The 21,061-nt window shown below is 32.7% G+C and overlaps 1 protein-coding gene across 1 annotated transcript; it reads left to right on the top strand.

Moving 5' to 3' along the window:
• The first annotated feature begins 7,538 nt into the window (after positions 1-7,538).
• On the top strand, positions 7,539-9,227 carry LOC107904968 (floral homeotic protein PMADS 1-like). Its single transcript, NM_001326942.1, is given in 7 exon segments — positions 7,539-7,742; positions 7,837-7,903; positions 8,029-8,090; positions 8,168-8,267; positions 8,764-8,805; positions 8,925-8,969; positions 9,054-9,227. Coding segments are annotated over 7 exon segments (678 nt in total). The 5' UTR covers positions 7,539-7,554.
• Positions 9,228-21,061: the final 11,834 nt, after the last annotated feature.

Below are 21,061 nucleotides of genomic sequence, written 5' to 3'. Positions count from 1 at the left end.
TTGTATATTAGTGTTGTGGTTTGAATCTTGATAGGTAGATTTGTATTGATAATTATTTATATATGAATAGAAATTGAGGTAAGTGGATGTTTATATTGTATGAGCTTACTAAGTATTTTATACACTTACTCATGTTACTACTTTTCTGTAGATTTTAGACGTTCAGAACATGTCGATCGGATCAGCGGGAAGCTCACCCCTACCGTCACTTGATTCGGTCGACTTTTTGAAGTTTGAAGTTGATTACTTATGACATATATATAGGATGTTTACTTTGCAAGTTAATGATAATGTTTTGGTACTTTGGTTATGAATAAGATTATAAATAACATTGATGCATCAAGTGTTGGGTACCTATTTGATACTTAGTAATTTGATGGTGTTATCCAATATTTGAATGGCATTATATGTATGTTTAGGTATTAGCATGACTTGATAATGAATGTTGGTAATTGTTGATGTTTGGAATGATTGGCTTGAATAGTATGAAATATTTAAAGGCATGGTTGAATGAAGTATGCTTAAATTGTGAAAATAGATACTCATGTTTTAGGTCACTTATTGAGTTTTACTTATTGATATCTTAGTTAAGGAAATGATGATTGTATGAGTATGTTTAGACATGAAAAATCTTGGCATGAATGGTAATGAATAATTGTTGTTTCATAGTTGAATTGTGGTGCCAATTGTGGCATATTGGTTAGACACTTAGGTTGAGTGAATTAAGTTGAATTTGGTATGTTTTGATGTCTTATATCATGTTGTTCAAGGGTCTAATGCATTGGCTTGTGGCTTAAGGGATCTTTGGTCAACTTTGGCTTGTTTATTAAGGTATTTGAGGCACACACGGCTTGTGACACGGTCTGCCACACGGCAGTGTGTCATTCATGGGTGCAGGACACGGTCGTGTGGTCTATTCAATTTAGGTGCAGGATGGTTCACATGACCACAGTTTGATACACGACCATGTGAGCCTTTATCACACGACATCAGGTTGTTACGCGGTTTGAGGACAAGGGTGTGTGGCCTTGAACCATATGACCGTGTGACCCCTGTTTAGCATTTTTGCCATGTTTTTTCTTAAATGTTTCAAATTAGTCTCTGTTTCATTTCAAATTGTTTTAGAACTTCCGTAAGCTCAATTTAACCCCAATTATGTATGAATATCATATTTTTTATTACATGTTTAATGAATAATTTTTATTTAAAGAAAATTTGAACTGTGATAGCTCGTTTCTGTTCTGTTTTGAATGGTAGCATTCTATAACCCTAATCCAGTGTTAGAGACGGGTAAGGGTTGTTACACTTTTTTTAATGTATTTTCAATCAAAACATTAATGAGCTAACGTTGGCCAATTTAACTTATAGAACCAATGGATAGTGTGATATATCTCCGACAAGCTTCCAATCCAATCGAGCTTCGATAATCATTTCAATACATCTAATAATTATACATATTACCAATAAGAATTCAATTCCAATAATAAAACACATATTTATATAATATTCATCACCAAATAACATTCACATTAATTAAAATTATACAGAATATAGTTCATACGAACTTACCAGGCTAAATTGCATAAATACCAAAATTCAAAGATATTTTGGTAATTTTCTATTTTCCTCGAATTTCCACCCAATCTTGATCTAAATTAATATTTCATTCAATATATTAATTTAAATAATAAAACAATTCATTTCATGCAATTTTGTCACTTTTTGACATTTTAGCCATTTTTACCCTTAAAATTTTACTTTTATTCAATTTAGTCCTTGATCCTAAAACATGCAAATTAGCCATTTTTAATGAAAACTCATGCTAGTTGAATAATTATATATTTTCCTCCTCCTCCTCCTCTCCATTCCACATCCTTAATGTATATGACATGCTTATATATAACATTATCTATAATTTCACTATTTATTTATATTTCATTCAAAGCTATCCACTTGAGTCATAGTCACTACATTATTTATCTCTTGAGCTACGAAACTCTGAATTAAGATCCACTAAATTTCTATGAAACTAGACTCACATATATTCTTACCATAAAATTTTCAGAATTTATGGTTTAGCCAATAAGTGTAGTTTATTCTTTAAACTCATCCCTGTTCTGCTGCCTGACAGTTTCAACCATTCTTCACTAAAAATTAATTATCTCCTCGTACGGGATTTGGATGATGTTACCATTTGTTTATATTGAAAATAGACTCATTAAGGATTTAAACATATAAATTTAAGCCCCCAATTATTTTTCTCAAATTTTTTATGATTTTCCAAAGTCAGAACAAGGGAACCCGAATTCATTCTGACATTGTCTCATAAAATTTATTATATCTCATGATTTACAATTCCATTACTTACACCGTTTATTCTATGATAAACTAGACTCAATAAGCTTTAATTTTGTATTTTTTTCATCCTCTAATTTGATCTCCACAATTTATGGTGATTTTTCAAATTTAACCTACTGCTGCTGTTCAAAATTATTTTAATGCAAGATGTTGATTACTAAGTTTATAACTCCCTTATTCCCTTTCTCTATAATATTTATCATCTCTTTCACTTATTTCCCTTCACTAATATATCAAGAACATAAGACCTTATATAAGAAAACTCTACTATAACATCATTTCTATGCTTTTTCAATAATATTAAACTTAAAAATATATTGAAATCTTGATGTTCTTACCTTATCCTATTAGTTTCAACCTTTAACTTGATTTTCTCTCTCCCCCAACTTCTCTTTCTTGAATCTAACTTGATGTTCTAGCTCCCCATAGTCTCCTTGTTATATTTCTCTCTTGATGGATATGGAAATTCTTTTGATTTTTAGGTGAAAATGGTGAATTTTTGGTGGAATAACCAAATTGTAAAGAAAGCAAAACTTTCTTTCTTTCTCTCTTCTTATCACGTTGGTGCATGGGAAAAAATGGTGGGATGGTGATTCTTCATCTTCCTTTTCTTATATATACTAAATAAAATAATAATAAAGTAATAAAATAATATTTAAAAATCAAATTAAAATATTAATAAACTAATATTTATTTATTTATTTAATCTAAAATATCTCCAACATCATCATTGCCTTCTAGATTTCTCTCTCTTCTAATTGATCATTTTGCCCTTCATAATCTTTAAAAATTTCATCCTTGAGTCATCACTTAATTTGGTAAAATTATGATTTAGTCCCTCAAAATTCTTCACATTTTCAATTTGGTCCTAATTCATCCAGTTTCCTTAGTTTCTAGATTATTCCACCCTTAAAATATTTACACCATTGGTCCTTCAACTTTTTCATATTTACACTTTACCCCCTCAAATTTTGAGTATTTACTCTTAATTAACAAAACTTTTCTCACTTTTGCGATTTAATCCTTTCTTAAATTAATATATCATAATATACTTCCCAATATTGCCATAACTCAAAATTTCCCTTTTTGTCATTTTATTTCCTTATTTTACTATATCAATGATACCTACTTTCTTACTGTAGTAATTTTCGGGATATTACAGTAGTAATTTTCGGGATATTATAATTATATTTTTTAAATTAATATGTCCGGGTTGGGTCAGACTCGGGTTTAGCATTTTTAATCTGGGTCGAGCTTTGGTAGAATTTTAGGCCCATTTTTCAGGTTGGGTCGTGCCCAGGCCAAGAAAACGGGCCTAAAATTTTACATCAGCCAAGCCCGACTCGAGCTAGCCCATAATTATGTGTATCCACGCGGAAGCCCATGTGTATTTCACTTTAGCAATTAATTATTTTTTAATTAATTAATATTAGAAAATATTTTTTTAAAATTTTTTATTTAAAAAAATAATTAAGTGCTAATGTGGCATCCACATGGATGGCAATCCATGTGTATGTCACGTCATCAAAATTAACATATGTTAATTATTTCATTTGTTTTTGAGGTGATTTGATAAACAATGTAAGTTTAAGGGTTAAAATAGGTGAAAAATTAAATGGAAGCTAAAATGACTTTTTCTAAAAATAAAGAACCAAATAAGTTATTATGCCAAAAAAAAAACCTAATTTATAGAATTGGACCCATCAAGTTGAGGTTATTTGCTCATCTCTACCGTTAATCATCATGTATTGGATAAATCTGGATTTTGAAACTTGTAAAGGGAGAAAATAGGGCATCATCCCGTTTTAAAACCCGATCACCAATTCATATTCCAAAGTAATTAAGTACTGGTTTCCTCCTCCACTGAGAAGATCGAACAAGCACTCAAAGGAAGACTTGACATCCAGCACATGTGCTAAAGCAAGTCCTACTATACTATGCTAATGCTTTTCTTCTTTTAGCACTCAAGTTGCACGAAGTTCAATTCAAAATTCGAGGATTCAAGCTTTGAATTAGACTTAATTTCACTTATAAAATTAAACTCGATTTAAGTTTCGTTTGATCAAAAGTCAAAACTTTTTACTCGAAAAAGAATAGCTCCATTTAATAACTGAAAATAAAAAAGAACTCTGGAGAGCAGGCCATTTGAAAACCTAACATCATCATGGATCTTGAACTGGTGGGTCTAGCCATCATGCATCCAGGCAGGGTCACAGTATAAACAACATATCAATTGTTCATCTGTTACAAATTTCAGTTCCCAAGAAGGTATATTTCCAGCAAAAAGGATGGAAAAAATTTGTAGGATTAGACGTGTGGGTATGGCTTTGAAATGACATAACCTCGAGACCTTAACAACGTTAATTTCTTCAAAAAAGAAAATGGCAGGCCAACGCAGTCCAGTTCATCTGCCCCTCACGCCGAGACTATGAACTAGCTAGATCCAGAATATGAGAAAATCCTTTGGATATTTTCTCGTCTTTACCCATGAGCAATCTAATATCTGTTGGCACTAATTTAAGAATCTTGCTAACCGTGTTAGAGTTAATAAGGATGTGTTTTGTCGCAGTTTCAAAATATTACATATTTGGATTTTAGTTTTAAAATTTTTTCGATATCTATTATTCGAATACAAAATATGTATTCAGATAACATATGTTGAATTAATTAGTTACAAAACACGTATAATTTTTATATCATATATATAATTAGATCTTTAGCAGTTTTTAACTCACATTTTTAATAGTTTTTTAATAATTTTATTATAAGCTCCAATTATATTTATTTTTTTGATACAATGCTTACAATTATCTATAGCCTCTTTCCAACTCATAAATATGAGAATAATGCATTTCAGCACACTCAAATCCACGTCCTTCTATATTGACAACAATGCCAATACCAATAGAGTTAAGATTGAATCGACAATTTTTTTAAAATTATTAGATTATTTAACTTGATTTCTTTTTATGAATTTAGATGTACAACGAATAATAGTATTTAATTTAGATTTTACTTTGAATAATAATAGTCCCAATATCATTCTCCCATTAAAAATGTAATGTATCTTATTATTACACTTGGTAGTAGTAAATAACCAATTTTGATATTTAGTCAAAAGTCTCAATATATATAAATATGTCAGTTTGAGTTATATTAGCATATATGCAAAATATATTAAATAAATAAGCATTATTTAAAATTATGTAAATAAAAATATTTAAGAACATTTTACCAAAAAAAATTCTAAAGAAAAAAGTTTAAGAACAAAGACAGGACTATTGTTAATGAATGGTTTTAATTAGTGGGGGATTTAGTAAAATTTTTAAAAATTTTAAAAGTTTAATGAGAATTTTTTAAAAATAATTGAAGGGGTAATTAAAATTTTTAAAAATTGTGTGATATTAACGAGAATTTAAAAATTTAAGAGTTTAATTAAAATTTTTTAAAAACTTTCAAAAATTAACTTTGAGGGTTTTATTAATTTTTTTAAAAAGTTTTAAGGGAAAAATCAAAATTTCAGCTCCCGAAACCCTTATAGAGGCCCGCCCTGGTTTGAATGTAAACAGTGACCAAAATTTATCCGTATATATAAAATGATAAAAGAAGACAAATAATAGAGGTTATTCAATTTTTATTTCAAAAGAGTGCAATATATTAAATATCATCATTGTGGGAGATACGTAGTTTTCCTCTGGATCCAAAATAAAGTGTCAAAGATCCATTGCCTATGCAAATCTATTGTTATAGAATGAGTGGGTTCATGTCGACCTTCAAAATATTAAGCACTCAATTTTTGTTTTTCCTAGCAAGATACCACAAGCTGGATCGTACCCTCTACAAAACCTTTCCTAAATAGCTATAATCGCTTCAAAACAATCAGATTAAATTAACACACTGCCATAGTCTTTCTCAATAAAAAGAGAATATCTTTCTAGAATATCTCACGACTCAGCGTCAAAGACAGAACAATTCCTTAAATATTTATTAAATTCAAGAATCCAAACTCCACCTTGATCTCACACTATTCCTCCTGATGCTGCGCAACCAGCTTCTTTCTGGACAGAACTATCTATACTCAAAATGACCCAATCATTAGTTAAAGATGAAGACCAAAACTTGTCTTGTGCGTCATTTGCCGTGCCCTTGTTAGAAGAGACGTATTGCTTTGCCCAGATATACGACACCTTGATAGTTTCACTATCAATCCATGAAGCACCCTGAAAAATGAAAAGATTGCGACTCTTCCACAAACGTTAAGCAATGATCCCAAACAGACATTACCAGTCAACATCTCTCAAACACCAACCCTGCTGATTTTGAAAATTCAGAACAAACAATTCATATAAATTTCCTGCATAAAACCTAAAAAACCGTTCAACTGGAATTAATTGGTCCCAAACATACTTTGGTGGAAAATAAGTGAATCATCCTCTTCCATGGTAACAATTTAATGATAAATTTTATAAAAGCCATCATTTTATTTCATCATCGAATTTTTTTCATATGTTTTACTATATGTAACAAACTAATCACTCCCATTACTTATTTCTAGTAAAGAGAATAAAAGTTTTCCCTTATTTTGAAAATATTTTATTTTTTATAATAATTTTATTTATCTTTTTTATTTTAAATTTAAATTTGTACTAATTATTCTTTATTTTATGTTTATTATTTTAATACATGTGAATATGTGTTGACAATTATCCTTAAAAGATAAATTTTAAAATTATACATAAATTTTAATATGATATGATGTATAAATTTTATATAATCACACAACATCAAAAATAACTAACACGGTTATATTTTTTCTTGAAAAATAAATAGGCACACTCAGCACAAACAAAACACCGTTAACCGCTGTTAATTAGAGGGTTAGTATAACTGGAGAAAAATGGGAAACAAAAGAAAAGAGAAATGACGGAGAAAGACGGAAAGTGATGGTCCCCACAGTTCCTGTTCCAAAACAGTGAAACATCGATATTCGGTTCAAATCAAAGAAGGGGAAACTCTCCAATTTACCGCCTTTAACAAACTTTGAGAAGCCTTTCACCGATTAGGCTTTGCCTTTCCATTTTTGGTAATGGATTCCACCATCTCCTTCATTTCATTTCATTTAAGATTTAACTCTTTGTTTTTTTTCCCCTCTTCAGTTTCACAACTTTCCCTGAAAAACTAGAGATAAAATCAATCATGGCTCGAGGGAAGATCCAGATCAAGCTGATAGAGAACTCGACCAACAGGCAAGTCACGTATTCGAAGAGAAGAAACGGTCTTTTCAAGAAAGCTAATGAACTTACAGTTCTTTGCGATGCTAGAGTTTCGATCATCATGTTTTCCACTACTGGTAAACTCCATGAGTTTATCAGCCCTTCCACCACGTAAAGCTCCTTCTCTAAAACCCTAGATTTTTTTTTTGAAACTTAAACTATATTTCATAGAAAAAAAAACAATTGTTTCTCTTTCTTTTAATAGAACGAAGCAAGTAATTGATCAGTACCAGAAAACCTTGGGGATCGATATCTGGAACACCCACTATGAGGTCTATCTCTCTCTCTCTCTCTCTCTCTCTCTCTTTTCCTTTCTGTTTATTTTTTGTTTGATTTTCATTAAAACGCCATAAATCTCTGTTTTATATTGAATTTTTTGGAGTTTTTTTATATGTAGAAAATGCAAGAGCAGTTGAAGCAGCTGAAAGAGGTTAACAGGAACCTGCGCAAAGAGATTAGGTAAATAATAATAATTATTATTTATTTTTATGAAATTCCATTATAAATATATTTATATATGATGAAATCAATGTTAGGAGAAGGATGGGCGACTGTTTGAATGATTTGAGCATCGAAGATCTTGGTGCTTTGGAACAAGAAATGGAGAGCTCTGTCACTCTTATTCGTGATAGAAAGGTTTGGGCTTTTTTATAACCAAATTAAGGAACTTTTCAACTAGGGTTTTCTTTCTTTAATCTTCCTTATTTGGCATTTTCTAAGTTAGTTTTTTAACTCTTTTTCTCTCTTTTTTAGTCAAAAAGAAAAAATGGTTAGATTTATTTTTCTTTACTAAGTTCATATCTCAAGATCTTTTTTCTTTTTCATTTGCTCTCTAAAAAATTACATATCAGAGAGCTATAAAAAAGAAGAAGCTAGTCTAAAAGATACACACACACACAAAAATATATGACAAAGAATTTAAGCACCATCAACAGAGGTTTTAGAAAGGTAACAAATTCTTATTTTCATTTATGATATTAAAAAAATTCATATATGGATCATCATTTCATAAATTGTTCTTATTCTTTACTTGTATTTACAAAGAAACGTTTGCATGAAAAAAAAAAAAGAGACTTGGATGGAATTCCTTTTTCATCAGAATCTAAATTTTTATGTTTATAATGTACGACAGTATCGTGTTCTCTCCAACCAGATCGATACTTCCAGGAAAAAGGTAATTGTATATATAAAATATGTGTGGTGATAAATATTTGTATATTTCAATTTAAATATTCTAAATCATTTGAATTTAACAAAATAAATAAAGTTGCTCCATCTCTTTGTTGCCTGAAGGTGAGGAATGTGGAAGAGATACACAAAAATCTCTTACATGAACTGGTAAGCACCTCCTTATTAATCCTTAATTTAATTAGAAGCCATTTGAAACCATTGTTTTTATATGTTAAATTATGTTGATTCAAGGAATCCCTGAAAGAAGATCCATATGGATTAGTTGATAATGGAGGGGATTATGATACCCTGATCGGGTATCAAAATGGAGGTCCTCGTATATTTGCTTTACGCCTGCAGCCAAACCATCCTAGCCTTCACAGTGGCGGAGGCTCCGATCTCACCACCTATCCCTTGCTTGATTAAAATATCTATCTCGCGATGATTTCCGTATCCATAAGCTAAGTTCATGCACTGTTAATCATATAATATTGCTGTGAAAGCAAAATTGGTGTGTACTGTTACTTTTACTTTAAAAATTATCGTCACTTTTATTATGTGCCTATGGTGTATCGTATCTGTTGGAGATTATGTATTTGATGATTATGGAACATTTTCCTGTTCTTCGTTTTCTAAATTTCTGTATTTAAATCTTATGTTAAAGATATATTTGGATATGTGTATGCTTTGAATTGTTGGATAATTTTTCTTTTTCTTTTGGCCTATGCTGTGATAGTTGCACGTAACCTTAATATACTCGATCCTGTTGTATAGCTCTAGCTAGTCTTTCCCATTCAATTAAAAGGGAACAATGACAGCATTTCAAATTAGAAATTTGCTTTTTTAATTGACCAAAAAGGAAATGGAAAATTGCTTTACATAATCCGGACACTTATGCTCCTTTGGATTGGATTTTACCCATAGTGAAATAGAATATTGGCTGAATATTCTTTTTCACTGGACTGATTTCTTGTTTGAAAAATTTGAGGTGTGGTGCAATTGAGCACTCTCACCATACTGCTGTTCTTAATTTTCTGGATGGAGAAAAAGTTGAGATCAATTTCTTCATAACCCTTATTCTCTGTTTTTTTTTTTTGAGTTTTATAGAAAGTAAAAGTATTACTAGATATTATTATATAATTATTATATAACAATCTAATAAATTTATAATCATAAATATATAAGTTTAATTATTATTTAATATAAAATTATTTAAACATATTTAAATTTTATTGTATATGATTTTAATATTTTAATTATCATTTTATAAAAAATATAATTTTATATTATATTATATTATTTAATATAAATATACGTTTAATTATTTATTTTATTATAAATACATTGTAAACTAATGTCTATAATGATAATTTTTTATTCTCATCTTATCACTACAGCTGCGTTTGAATTCAAATATACACCCATCGCTATTTCTGATCTCACCGCTATAGTATTCAATCTCACTACTACAGTAACTAATCTCATAACCTCATCAGAAATAAATACACCGCCCATCCAAACTAAGGTTTAGTTTGGTTTGGACCTAATCATGGCTGGGCCACTTGGCCTAGCTCGAAAGCCTGCCCAAAAATTAGATGGATTTGAACAATAATATAGGCCCAAAAATGAGTTTTGTTAAAAAAACAAGACCCATTTTCTAAATAGGTTGAGCCTCATGTATGTTTTTTTTTTGCTTGGACCTGACTCGAATTTGCCAAAAAAAAATCTGCTGTTTTTTGTTGCTATTTTCACTATTTTTGCTGCTGTTTTCTCAATACTATTTTGTTGTTATTATTTGGATATTGTATAACTCTTGTTTTATTATTAATTTTGCTACTATTTTAGAGGTATTTGTTTGTCAAGTTGCACCTATATTAGTGTCATTTAAGTGAATAACTTTTTTAATTTATTTTCAATTTATTAGAAAATATTTATTTTAATATTTTTTAGTGTATTTAATATATTATATTTTAAAATTTATTTTATATAAAAATAATAATATAAAAAATAATACAGACTATCTAAGATTAAATTTTAATATTTTTATTCAAACTCAATTTAAATAAAATTTTAAATCCATTTTTCGAATTAAACTCCAACCTATAAAATGGGCCTAAAACTCTTTTGTCCTCGGTTTGATGCAACACTAATTAATGCAATGGAGTCAAGCCATGAAGCTATACATAGCTAGTAATTAGCCTTAGCTGATCTCATTTAAGGCAAACGGTTGACCTTAGGTTTTCTAAATCGATTTTAATGCACCCAACGGTGTAAGTTCTGCATACAAACAACCCTTGGAGATGCAAATGTTGTTATTTCAAACCATCAATAAAATAAATTACATGTACAAATGTAGCTGATGTATTGAAATTTATAAATTTTATTTAAATAAACTGAAATTTATAGCTAGGATCCCGAAATAATGCAAAACAATGTAGTCTTATAGACACTGTAGCGCCAAGAGGTGACTTCGTGGCTCTCCGTATGAATCTGATGCGGGGCTTTGTTATATAGAATGCAACACCAAGAGGTGGGGTCGTGGTGCCTTGAGTACATTCGAAACCTTTCTGCATTACCGCGTTGCGCTGCTATTATACAAAGTCACGACACCCTAAGCCACCAAAAACCTAATCTTTGATCGGTTTCTTTTCCAATATTTTTTTTAACATGCAACCACCATGAAATATTTAAACCATTTATCTCAATTTATTCAGTCATTTATTTGCATTAAACAAATGTTATATGTTCATACAATCTATGTTGTCATAAATTTCTAATATGTAACTTTTACATATTTATTCTAATTTTTAATTAAATTTTCATAAATTAGAAATTAATTACTTAAGTATTTACATATATTCAACACAATTGATAACATATAATTATTTTTAAGTTAAAATATATTTCAATTCTTTGTACTTTTTTATATTTGAAATTTAGTTCTTCTACTTTTATTTTTAAGTATTTACTTTTTGGATTTAAAAAAGCAAATCCAATTGTTAAGACCGTAATATTCTTCTTAAATTCAAGTCCATTACAATGTTATTTTTTTTATTATATGGCTACAAAGCGTCACACCAATGAATTTAATAGAATAATTTTAACTGTGCTAACGATTTTAACTGAATTTTTAAATTCAAAAAGTAGAGGAACTAAATTCTAAAAAATAAAAGTATAAAACTAAAATTCAGATAAATAAAGAGTATAAAAACTTATAGCATATTTTAACTTTATTCTCTTAATAGATAAGAATGTCAAGCCAGTTGTGAAGCGTGATGGTGGGAAATCACATTATTGATAGAAAACTCTCTATTTTTGAGTAATGGTAAACCTTGTATTGCATTTCGTAAACTTGAAATTTTTATATCGAGGAAATCATATTTGAATAGTAAAACTTTAGGGACCAAAACAAAAATTTTACAGTTTTATTAATTATACTTTTATAGTTTTTAAAACTCTAAAAATAAATTGGATAAACTACTTAATTGGTCACCCAAATTTTTGAATACTTTTATTTTGGTCACCCAAATAAAAATACTTGCAATTTAGTCATTGCCAGTAGAATAATTAAACATTTTAGTCACCCAACTGTTAACTCACTAACAAAATCTGATGTGGCATTCCACATCATGTCCACATAAGCAGTAATTGTTGACTATTTTTTGACCCACTACTATTCATCATCTTCTTCCCCTCCACATGACGACATGAAATTCAATGGTGTCAAAAATTACGATTTCGGATCTCATTTTTGAAAATCAAGTTCGTAAATATTAAATATTAATATTGATGTGTATAATATATTGTTATATGTAAATTTGGATAGTTAATTTAGCTGAAATTATGTTTAATTAAGGCCCAGGGACTAAATTGTAAAATCCCATCGCTATAGATTTTTAATTAGTAAATGGCTTGATTTACGGACTCAATTTACGAAAATAGGTCCCAAAATTATAATTTTCAACACCACTAAATTTTGGGTCGTTACATTTGGAGGGAAAGAATATGATGAATAGTAGTGGATCAAAAAATAGTCAACAATTACTGCTTATTTGGACATGATGTGGAACACCACATTAGATTTTGTTAGTGAGTTAAAAATTGGGTGATTAAAATATTTAATTATTCTACTAGTGACTAAATTGCAAGTATTTTTATTTAGAAGACCAAAATAAAAACGCTTAAAAAATTGGGTGACCAATTAGGTAGTTTACTCAAAAAAAAATATCAAACCAAAAGATGCCCCACCTAAGCCTTCGGTGATATCTATGTATTCATCATTAATGTCGAAGATAATCTGTCACCAAAGGGTTCCCCATACTTCTCAACTTCCATGGCATCCCATGAATACGCTTCCTAACTACATGTCTTCTCTTTTCTTTTCCTTTTGCAAAATACTTTTAAGTTTAAAAAATATAAAAATAAAGGATAAGATAAATTTTGGCCTCTGAATTTGATAACTAGGTCCATATTGATATTTGTATTGTTTTGTCCACTTTTGTCATTGAATTTGACAATTAGATTCATTTTGGTCATTAAATTTAGATTCTATCAAGATTTGATGATGTGACCAATCAATGTTATTGAATTGGATGGATCGAGAATTGATCCATATAATGATTTGAACAAAGGGGTTGAATCGATTGACTCGAAAATTGCTTGAAATTGGTAAAAAAAAATCAAGACAAAAATCGACAGTTGAACCAGTTTAATTTTTTTTAGATCTTTATGATTTTTAATTATTTATTTAATTATTGTTAATTTGCCAGTCGAATCAATCAAACTGGTTGAATCAGGAACAGATGGTCTAGCTTGTTCAACCATGGACCCGATTATTAAAAGATTGAATGTTGTAGAAACGAGGGGTTATTTGCTTTGCAAACAAAAACTTTGGCCGCAATAGTACTTGGAGCTGTGGCCACAGTTTCAATCACGAAACTAAAAGTATAAAAATATAAAATGAACATTGAGATTGATTACGCAGTTTGACTTTAGTGTATGTCCGTGGGGCCTTTCTCACAGTACAACAAATGATTAATTAAGTCCTAACACTGGTTTAGCACTCATCAATTTTAGCGATCTCACTGTTGTTCAAAGACTAGATCAGTCAATTAGTCTTCATAGTTTTGGGCTTTACTCATCCAATATCATCAAAAATAAATAGTCCAAAGCTTTTGTTGTAAAATCTATTAACTCTTAAAAGAGGCAAATAAGGTAATGGAACAGTGCATGAAGGTGTGACCACTGTTTCAGACACAAAAACAACCTCAGAATTAACCTTGCCATCAAATGTGTCAGCAAATGTGACGCTATGATATTGTACTATGAGTGAATAAATTCCAAGATCAACCAATAGTTCAGCTCTATCAGTTAAGCAGTTGGAAGTTGTTATATGGTTGATGGTAGCTAGTCAAAGTGGTTGAAGTCAGTTGTAATCTGTTGTAATGTTGTTATGCATCAGTTAGTGATGAGCACACTGTGCATGATGCTATATAAAGATGTATGTTGCTATCGCAATGAGATATGATGATATAATCAGATTCTTATTGAACGTTTTATGTTTCTTTCTTATTTTCTTTTGTTTTCTTAGTAGCCAAACAATTTTCTTGGTTGATTGTGTGTAATCTGATATGGTATCAGAGTTATTTTTCCTCACGAATTCTCTTCTCTAGTTCGTGTATTAGTTCTCTCTCTCTCTCTCTCTCTCTCTCTTGCCATCGTATGGCACCTCCAAATATTGATCTCTCTGGAATGATTCACTGACGCTGCGGAGCATTCCTTCTTCTGATGGCCTCTCTGACAATCAACTATTCTTTACAAAAAAGATTTAATATAGTACTCGATGATACTAATTATCTTCTTTGGCATCAACAGATGTCCTTGCGTTGAAGACCCATAAGTTGCAGAAATTCGTTGATGGCACCTTAACTCCACCCTCGCCGCTTATCAAATATGTTGTTGTTTTAACAAAATCCAATACTAATTTGAATGTGATAAGGATAGCAGACCAAGACCGTATTTACGTTATTCGACTCGAAAAAAGATTCGAATCTAACTTGAAAAGAAGAAACCAACTAGATTTAGAAAATAAAAGGTCTTCCTTATGTTGTTAACAAACTTAGTCAATACATGAACTCGCCCTTGGATACTCATTGGCGAGTAGTGAAACGAGTGCTTCAATACCTCATTGGAACGATGGAATATGCATGTATTATACTAGAGGGCAGTTTGTTGTTGTATGCTATATGCAGATGCAGATTGGGCCTCTACAATTGAAGATCGACGTTCTACTTCAGGTTACTATGTGTACCTTGGTCCGAATCCTATTGCCTGGTGTTCTAAAAAGCAGGGAGTTGTTTCCAGGTCTTGTTCAGAGACTGAGTATCGCAGCTTAGCTAATTGTGTGTTTGAGTTACTGTTTGCTTCTTTTCGAAACAACCTTCAAGTAATGGCTCTTACTGATGTTTTGAAGTTTTCAGGTAAAGACAACCAGGGGAATGTTAGTGAATAGATTCCAAGATCAGTTAACAATGCAACTCTATCAGTTAAGCAGTTGGAAGTTCTTATACAGATGATGGTAGTTAGCCAAAGTGTTTGAAGTCAGTTGTAATGTTGTTATGCATCAGTTAATAATGAGCACACGGTGCATGATGCTATATAAAGATGTATGCTACAGTAGCAATCAGATATGAAGATATAATCAAATTCTTATTGAATGATTTATGTTTCTCTCTTATTTTCTTTTGTTTTCTCAGTAGTCAAACACATTTTCTTGGCTGGTTGTGTGTAATTTGATACGTACCACATCATCACCTGATTCGTTTTTTTATCTCACCTCCACGGAGTGATGCTGACCTATACGTCTATACCTGACCTGAGTTACCTTTTCAAGCCATGTCTGGTATAGAATGAGTGTTAATGCGCTAAACCTGTTGGGGTTGGTCAATGGCTCTAGCCTACCAGTCTTGGTTGGTGCTAGGTGATTGGGCTAATGGTTTATTATTTACAAAGTTTATATGACTTCAGATGACATTTCTGTTGAAAAGTCAAAAATGGTGGGAGGTGCAATTGGCACCGAAAGAAAAAAAATAGTTGGCAAGTTGTTTAAAGTTGAAAGGGATAATTGCAATTTTGGTCCCTAATTTTTTAGGTCATTTGCAAGTTAGTCCCTGAACTTCAACTATAAATAGGCCTAACCATTTCTCATTTCAACCATCCCAACCAATCTTTCTCTCTTAGTTTTCTCTCTTCTCCCATTTGAGAATTCTTAAGGAATTTTATTTGTTTGTAATATTTTGGAGATAGTGAAGTTATCATCTGGTGTTAGTGCCCGAGGACGTAGGTATAATTTACCGAACCTCGTTAAAACTCTTGTGTTCTTTCTTGTCCTATTTTTCTTTCAATATTTGAGGGTATAATAGTAGTATTTAATTGTGCTATTAAATTACTATAGAAGGGATATTCTGTCTAAGGAAAGACTTGGTATTTAAGAGATCCATGTGATCCACCTCTCTTCCCTGGGAATTGAACTTTGTGTGATTTTTTAGTACAATAATTTACACGCTTCCGACCCTATTGGAACAACAAGTGGTATCAAGAGCCGAAGGTTAATCGTAGTATGCTCTGTGGTTGCAGTTTGAACTGATCTTCCACATCAGAAAAGATTTCCTTAGGTATATTGAAAGATTATGGAGAAAACGGTCGGTGTAGGAGTTTCAACATCGTCCATGTGGACAAGACCGACAATTGCAAATGCAAGATTGGCCGTGGAGATCTTTGCTGGCACGGGCCATTTTGGTATGTGGCAAAGTGAGGTTCTAGATGCCCTTTTTTAGCAGGGTCTAGACATTGCCATTGATAAAGAGAAACCAGATGATGTACAGGAGAAAGATTGGAAGGCGATCAATCGGTTGGCATGTGGCACAATTCGATCATGCCTTTCTCGAGAGCAGAGGTATGCTTTTTCAAAGGAGACTTCTGCAAATAAGTTGTGGGTGGCACTTGAAGAAAAATTTTTGAAGAAAAACAGTCAAAATAAGCTCCACTTGAAGAAAAGACTGTTTCGCTTCACATACGTCCCAAGTATCACAATGAATGATCACATCACCAAATTTAATCAGTTAGTCACTGATTTGCTGAATATGGATGAGACATTCAAAGATGAAGATTTGGCTTTGATGCTGTTGGGGTCACTTCCTGAGGAGTTTGAGTTCCTAGAAACTACTCTACTTCATGGCAGGAGTGATATATCTCTGAGCGAAGTCTGTGCGGCCTTATACAGTTATGAACAGAGAAAGAAGGACAAACAGAAAAACTCAATCAGAGATACAGAAGCTTTAGTAGTTCGAGGTCGTTCATACACTTGGAAGAAAACTCAAAAGGGGAGATCAAAGTCAAAGTCCAGACTCGGGAAAGATGAATGTGCCTTTTGTCATGAGAAAGGCCACTGGAAGAAAAATTGTCCAAAGCTGAAGAATAAGGGAAAAGCTGCTGTAGATGCTTGTGTTGCAAAGCATGATACTAGTGACTCTGAACTATCACTGGTTGCATCATCATCGTCGTTCCATTCAGATGAGTGGATATTGGATTCGGGTTGTACCTTTCATATGTCCCCTAACCGGGAGTGGTTCTCTGATTTAGTAGAACTAAATGGAGGAGTTGTTTATATGGGCAATGACAATGCCTGTAAAACTGTTGGGATAGGTTCAATCCAATTAAAGAATCAAGATGGATCAACCAGAGTTCTGACTGATGTTCGGTATGTGCCCAGTTTGAAGAAAAATCTCATCTCATTGGGAGCCTTGGAATCCAATGGTTCAGTTGTTACTATGAGAGATGGGATTTTGAAAGTGACATCTGGCACACTTGTGATATTGAAGGGCATCAGGAAAAATAACTTGTATTACTACCAAGGTAGTACAGTTATTGGAGCAGTCGCTGCAGCTTCCGGTAACAAAGACTTGGACTCAATGCATTTGTGGCATATGAAGTTGGGACATGCCAGCAAAAAATCCTTGCAAATTCTGGCAAAGCAAGGATTGTTGAAAGGTGCAAAGGCTTGCAAATTAAAATTTTGTGAGCACTGTGTTCTGGGAAAGCAAAAGAGAGTGAAATTCGGTACTGCTATCCATAATACAAAAGGTATTTTGGAATATGTTCACTCAGATGTGTGGGGGCCTTCCAAGACACCTTTATTGGGAGGAAAACACTACTTTGTTACTTTTGTTGATGACTTTTCCAGAAGAGTTTGGGTGTATACCATGAGAACTAAGGATGAAGTGCTTAAAGTTTTTCTTAAATGGAAAACTATGATCGAAAACCAGACTGGCAAGAAAATCAAGCGGCTTAGGACGGACAATGGAGGGGAATATAAAAGTGATCCGTTCTTCGATGTGTGCCAAGAGTATGGTATTGTTCGACACTTCACAGTTAGGGATACACCACAGCAGAATGGATTGGCAGAGCGTATAAATCGAACATTGCTTGAGAAAGTTCGATGTATGTTGTCCAATGCTGGGTTGGGCAAGCAATTTTGGGCTGAGGCTGTGACATACGCTGGCCATCTTGTTAATCGTTTGCCATCATCTGCATTAGAAAGAAAAACTCCTATGGAGGTATGGTCTGGAAAACCGGCTACAGATTATGATTCCTTACATGTGCTTGGATCCACTGCATATTACCATGTGAAGGAGTCAAAGTTATATCCGAGGGCAAAGAAAGCTCTCTTTATGGGAATCACTTCTGGAGTGAAGGGATTTCGTCTTTGGTGCTTAAGCACAAAGAAAATGATCTGTAGCAGAGATGTTACTTTTAATGAATCTGCCACATTGAAAAAGGTAGCAGATAAAGATATTCAGACGAGCAATACTCCACAGCAGGTGGAGTGTACTCCAAAACAGGTGGAGTTTGAGCAGATGGGGATTTGCCCAGTTAATAAGTCTAATTCTCCAGCCACAATGGAGGAATTAGAGGTTGAAGAGGTTCTGACCCAAGAACCACTAAGTACACCAGAACCAGTTGCAGTTGCAAGGCCACGGAGAGAAATTCGTAAACCTGCTCGATTTACAGATATGGTGGCCTACGCCCTTCCCGTTGTTGATGATATTCCTATCACTTATCAAGAAGTAATGCAAAGCTTAGAAAGTGATAAATGGAAAAGCGCCATGGATGAAGAAATGCAGTCTCTCCGGAAGAACAATACTTGGGAGTTGGCGCAATTACCGAAAGGTAAAAGGGCAATCGGATGCAAGTGGGTATTCGCAAAGAAAGATGGATCTCCTAGCAAGAAGGATATTCGCTACAAGGCAAGATTGATAGCTAAAGGCTACGCTCAGAAGGAGGGAATTGACTACAATGATGTATTTTCCCCTGTTGTGAAGCATTCCTCCATTAGAATTTTGTTGGCCTTGGTAGCACAGTTGAATTTGGAGCTAGCTCAACTTGATGTTAAGACGGCTTTCTTGCATGGTGAGTTAGAAGAGGAGATCTATATGACTCAACCAGAAGGATACACAGATGCTGGTGGTAGAAATTGGGTTTGTAAGCTTAACAAATCGCTATATGGATTGAAGCAATCCCCGAGGCAGTGGTTCAAGCGATTTGATAGCTTTATGATAAGGCAGAAGTACACAAGAAGCAAATATGACAATTGTGTATATTTGCAGAAGCTGCATGACGGATCTTTCATTTATCTACTCTTGTATGTTGATGATATGTTAATCGCTTCGAAGAGCCAAAATGAGATAGATAAGCTGAAGGCTCAGTTGAATCAAGAGTTCGAGATGAAAGATCTAGGTGAGGCCAAGAAGATTCTCGGCATGGAGATAAGTAGAGATAGACCGAGAGGCAAGCTCTATTTAAATCAGAAGCAATATCTGAAAAAGGTATTACAATGTTTTGGTGTAAATGAAAACACAAAACATGTAAGTACCCCACTTGCTTCTCATTTGAAACTTAGTGCTCAATTATCTCCGAAGACTGAAGATGAAAGAGAATATATGGCGAAAGTCCCATATGCTAATGCAGTTGAGAGTTTGATGTATGCGATGGTGTGTACGAGGCCTGACATTTCACAAGCTGTTGGAGTTGTGAGCAGGTATATGCATGACCCTGGAAAAGGACATTGGCAAGCTGTGAAATGGATTCTACGGTATCTTCGAAAAACCGTAGATGTTGGTTTAATTTTTGAACAGGATGAAGCACTTGGTCAGTTTGTAGTTGGATATGTTGATTCCGACTTTGCTGGTGATTTAGATAAACGTCGTTCAACTATGGGGTATCTGTTTATTCTTGCGAAAGCCCCAGTGAGTTGGAAGTCTACCTTACAGTCTACAGTAGCTGTGTCTACTACAGAGGCAGAATATATGGCAGTTACAGAAGCTGTTAAGGAGGCTATTTGGCTTAATGGATTGTTGAAAGACTTAGGAGTTGTTCAAAGTCACATAAGTTTATATTGTGACAGTCAGAGCGCTATTCATTTAGCGAAAAATCAAGTCTATCATTCAAGAACCAAGCATATCGACGTAAGATATCACTTTGTGCGGGAAGTCTTTGAAAAAGGAAAAATTCTACTTCAGAAGATTCCGACAGTAGATAATCCCGCAGATATGATGACCAAGGTGGTAACAACAATCAAGTTTAATCATTGTTTGAACTTGATTAACATCCTGAGAATTTGAGCACCTTTAGGTGTATGGCGCTTAAGAGCGCATTTGGAGGCACTACAAAAGATAGCTTTATCGAATTTGGGGAGTTGAAGGAAGTATGTGAAGATGTGATTATCCTAATCAAATCTTCAAGGTGGAGATTGTTGAAAAGTCAAAAATGGTGGGAGGTGCAATTGGCACCGAAAGAAAAAAAATAGTTGGCAAGTTGTTTAAAGTTGAAAGGGATAATTGCAATTTTGGTCCCTAATTTTTTAGGCCATTTGCAAGTTAGTCCCTGAACTTCAACTATAAATAGGCCTAACCATTTCTCATTTCAACCATCCCAACCAATCTTTCTCTCTTAGTTTTCTCTCTTCTCCCATTTGAGAATTCTTAAGGAATTCTATTTGTTTGTAATATTTTGGAGATAGTGAAGTTATCATCTGGTGTTAGTGCCCGAGGACGTAGGTATAATTTACCGAACCTCGTTAAAACTCTTGTGTTCTTTCTTGTCCTATTTTTCTTTCAATATTTGAGGGTATAATAGTAGTATTTAATTGTGCTATTAAATTACTATAGAAGGGATATTCTGTCTAAGGAAAGACTTGGTATTTA

Source organism: Gossypium hirsutum, chromosome D05 (assembly GCF_007990345.1).
Source record: "Gossypium hirsutum isolate 1008001.06 chromosome D05, Gossypium_hirsutum_v2.1, whole genome shotgun sequence".
In the NCBI taxonomy this organism is placed as follows: domain Eukaryota; kingdom Viridiplantae; phylum Streptophyta; class Magnoliopsida; order Malvales; family Malvaceae; genus Gossypium; species Gossypium hirsutum.
Note: the sequence above shows the minus strand (reverse complement) of the source record. Positions and strands in the feature narration are given on the sequence as shown.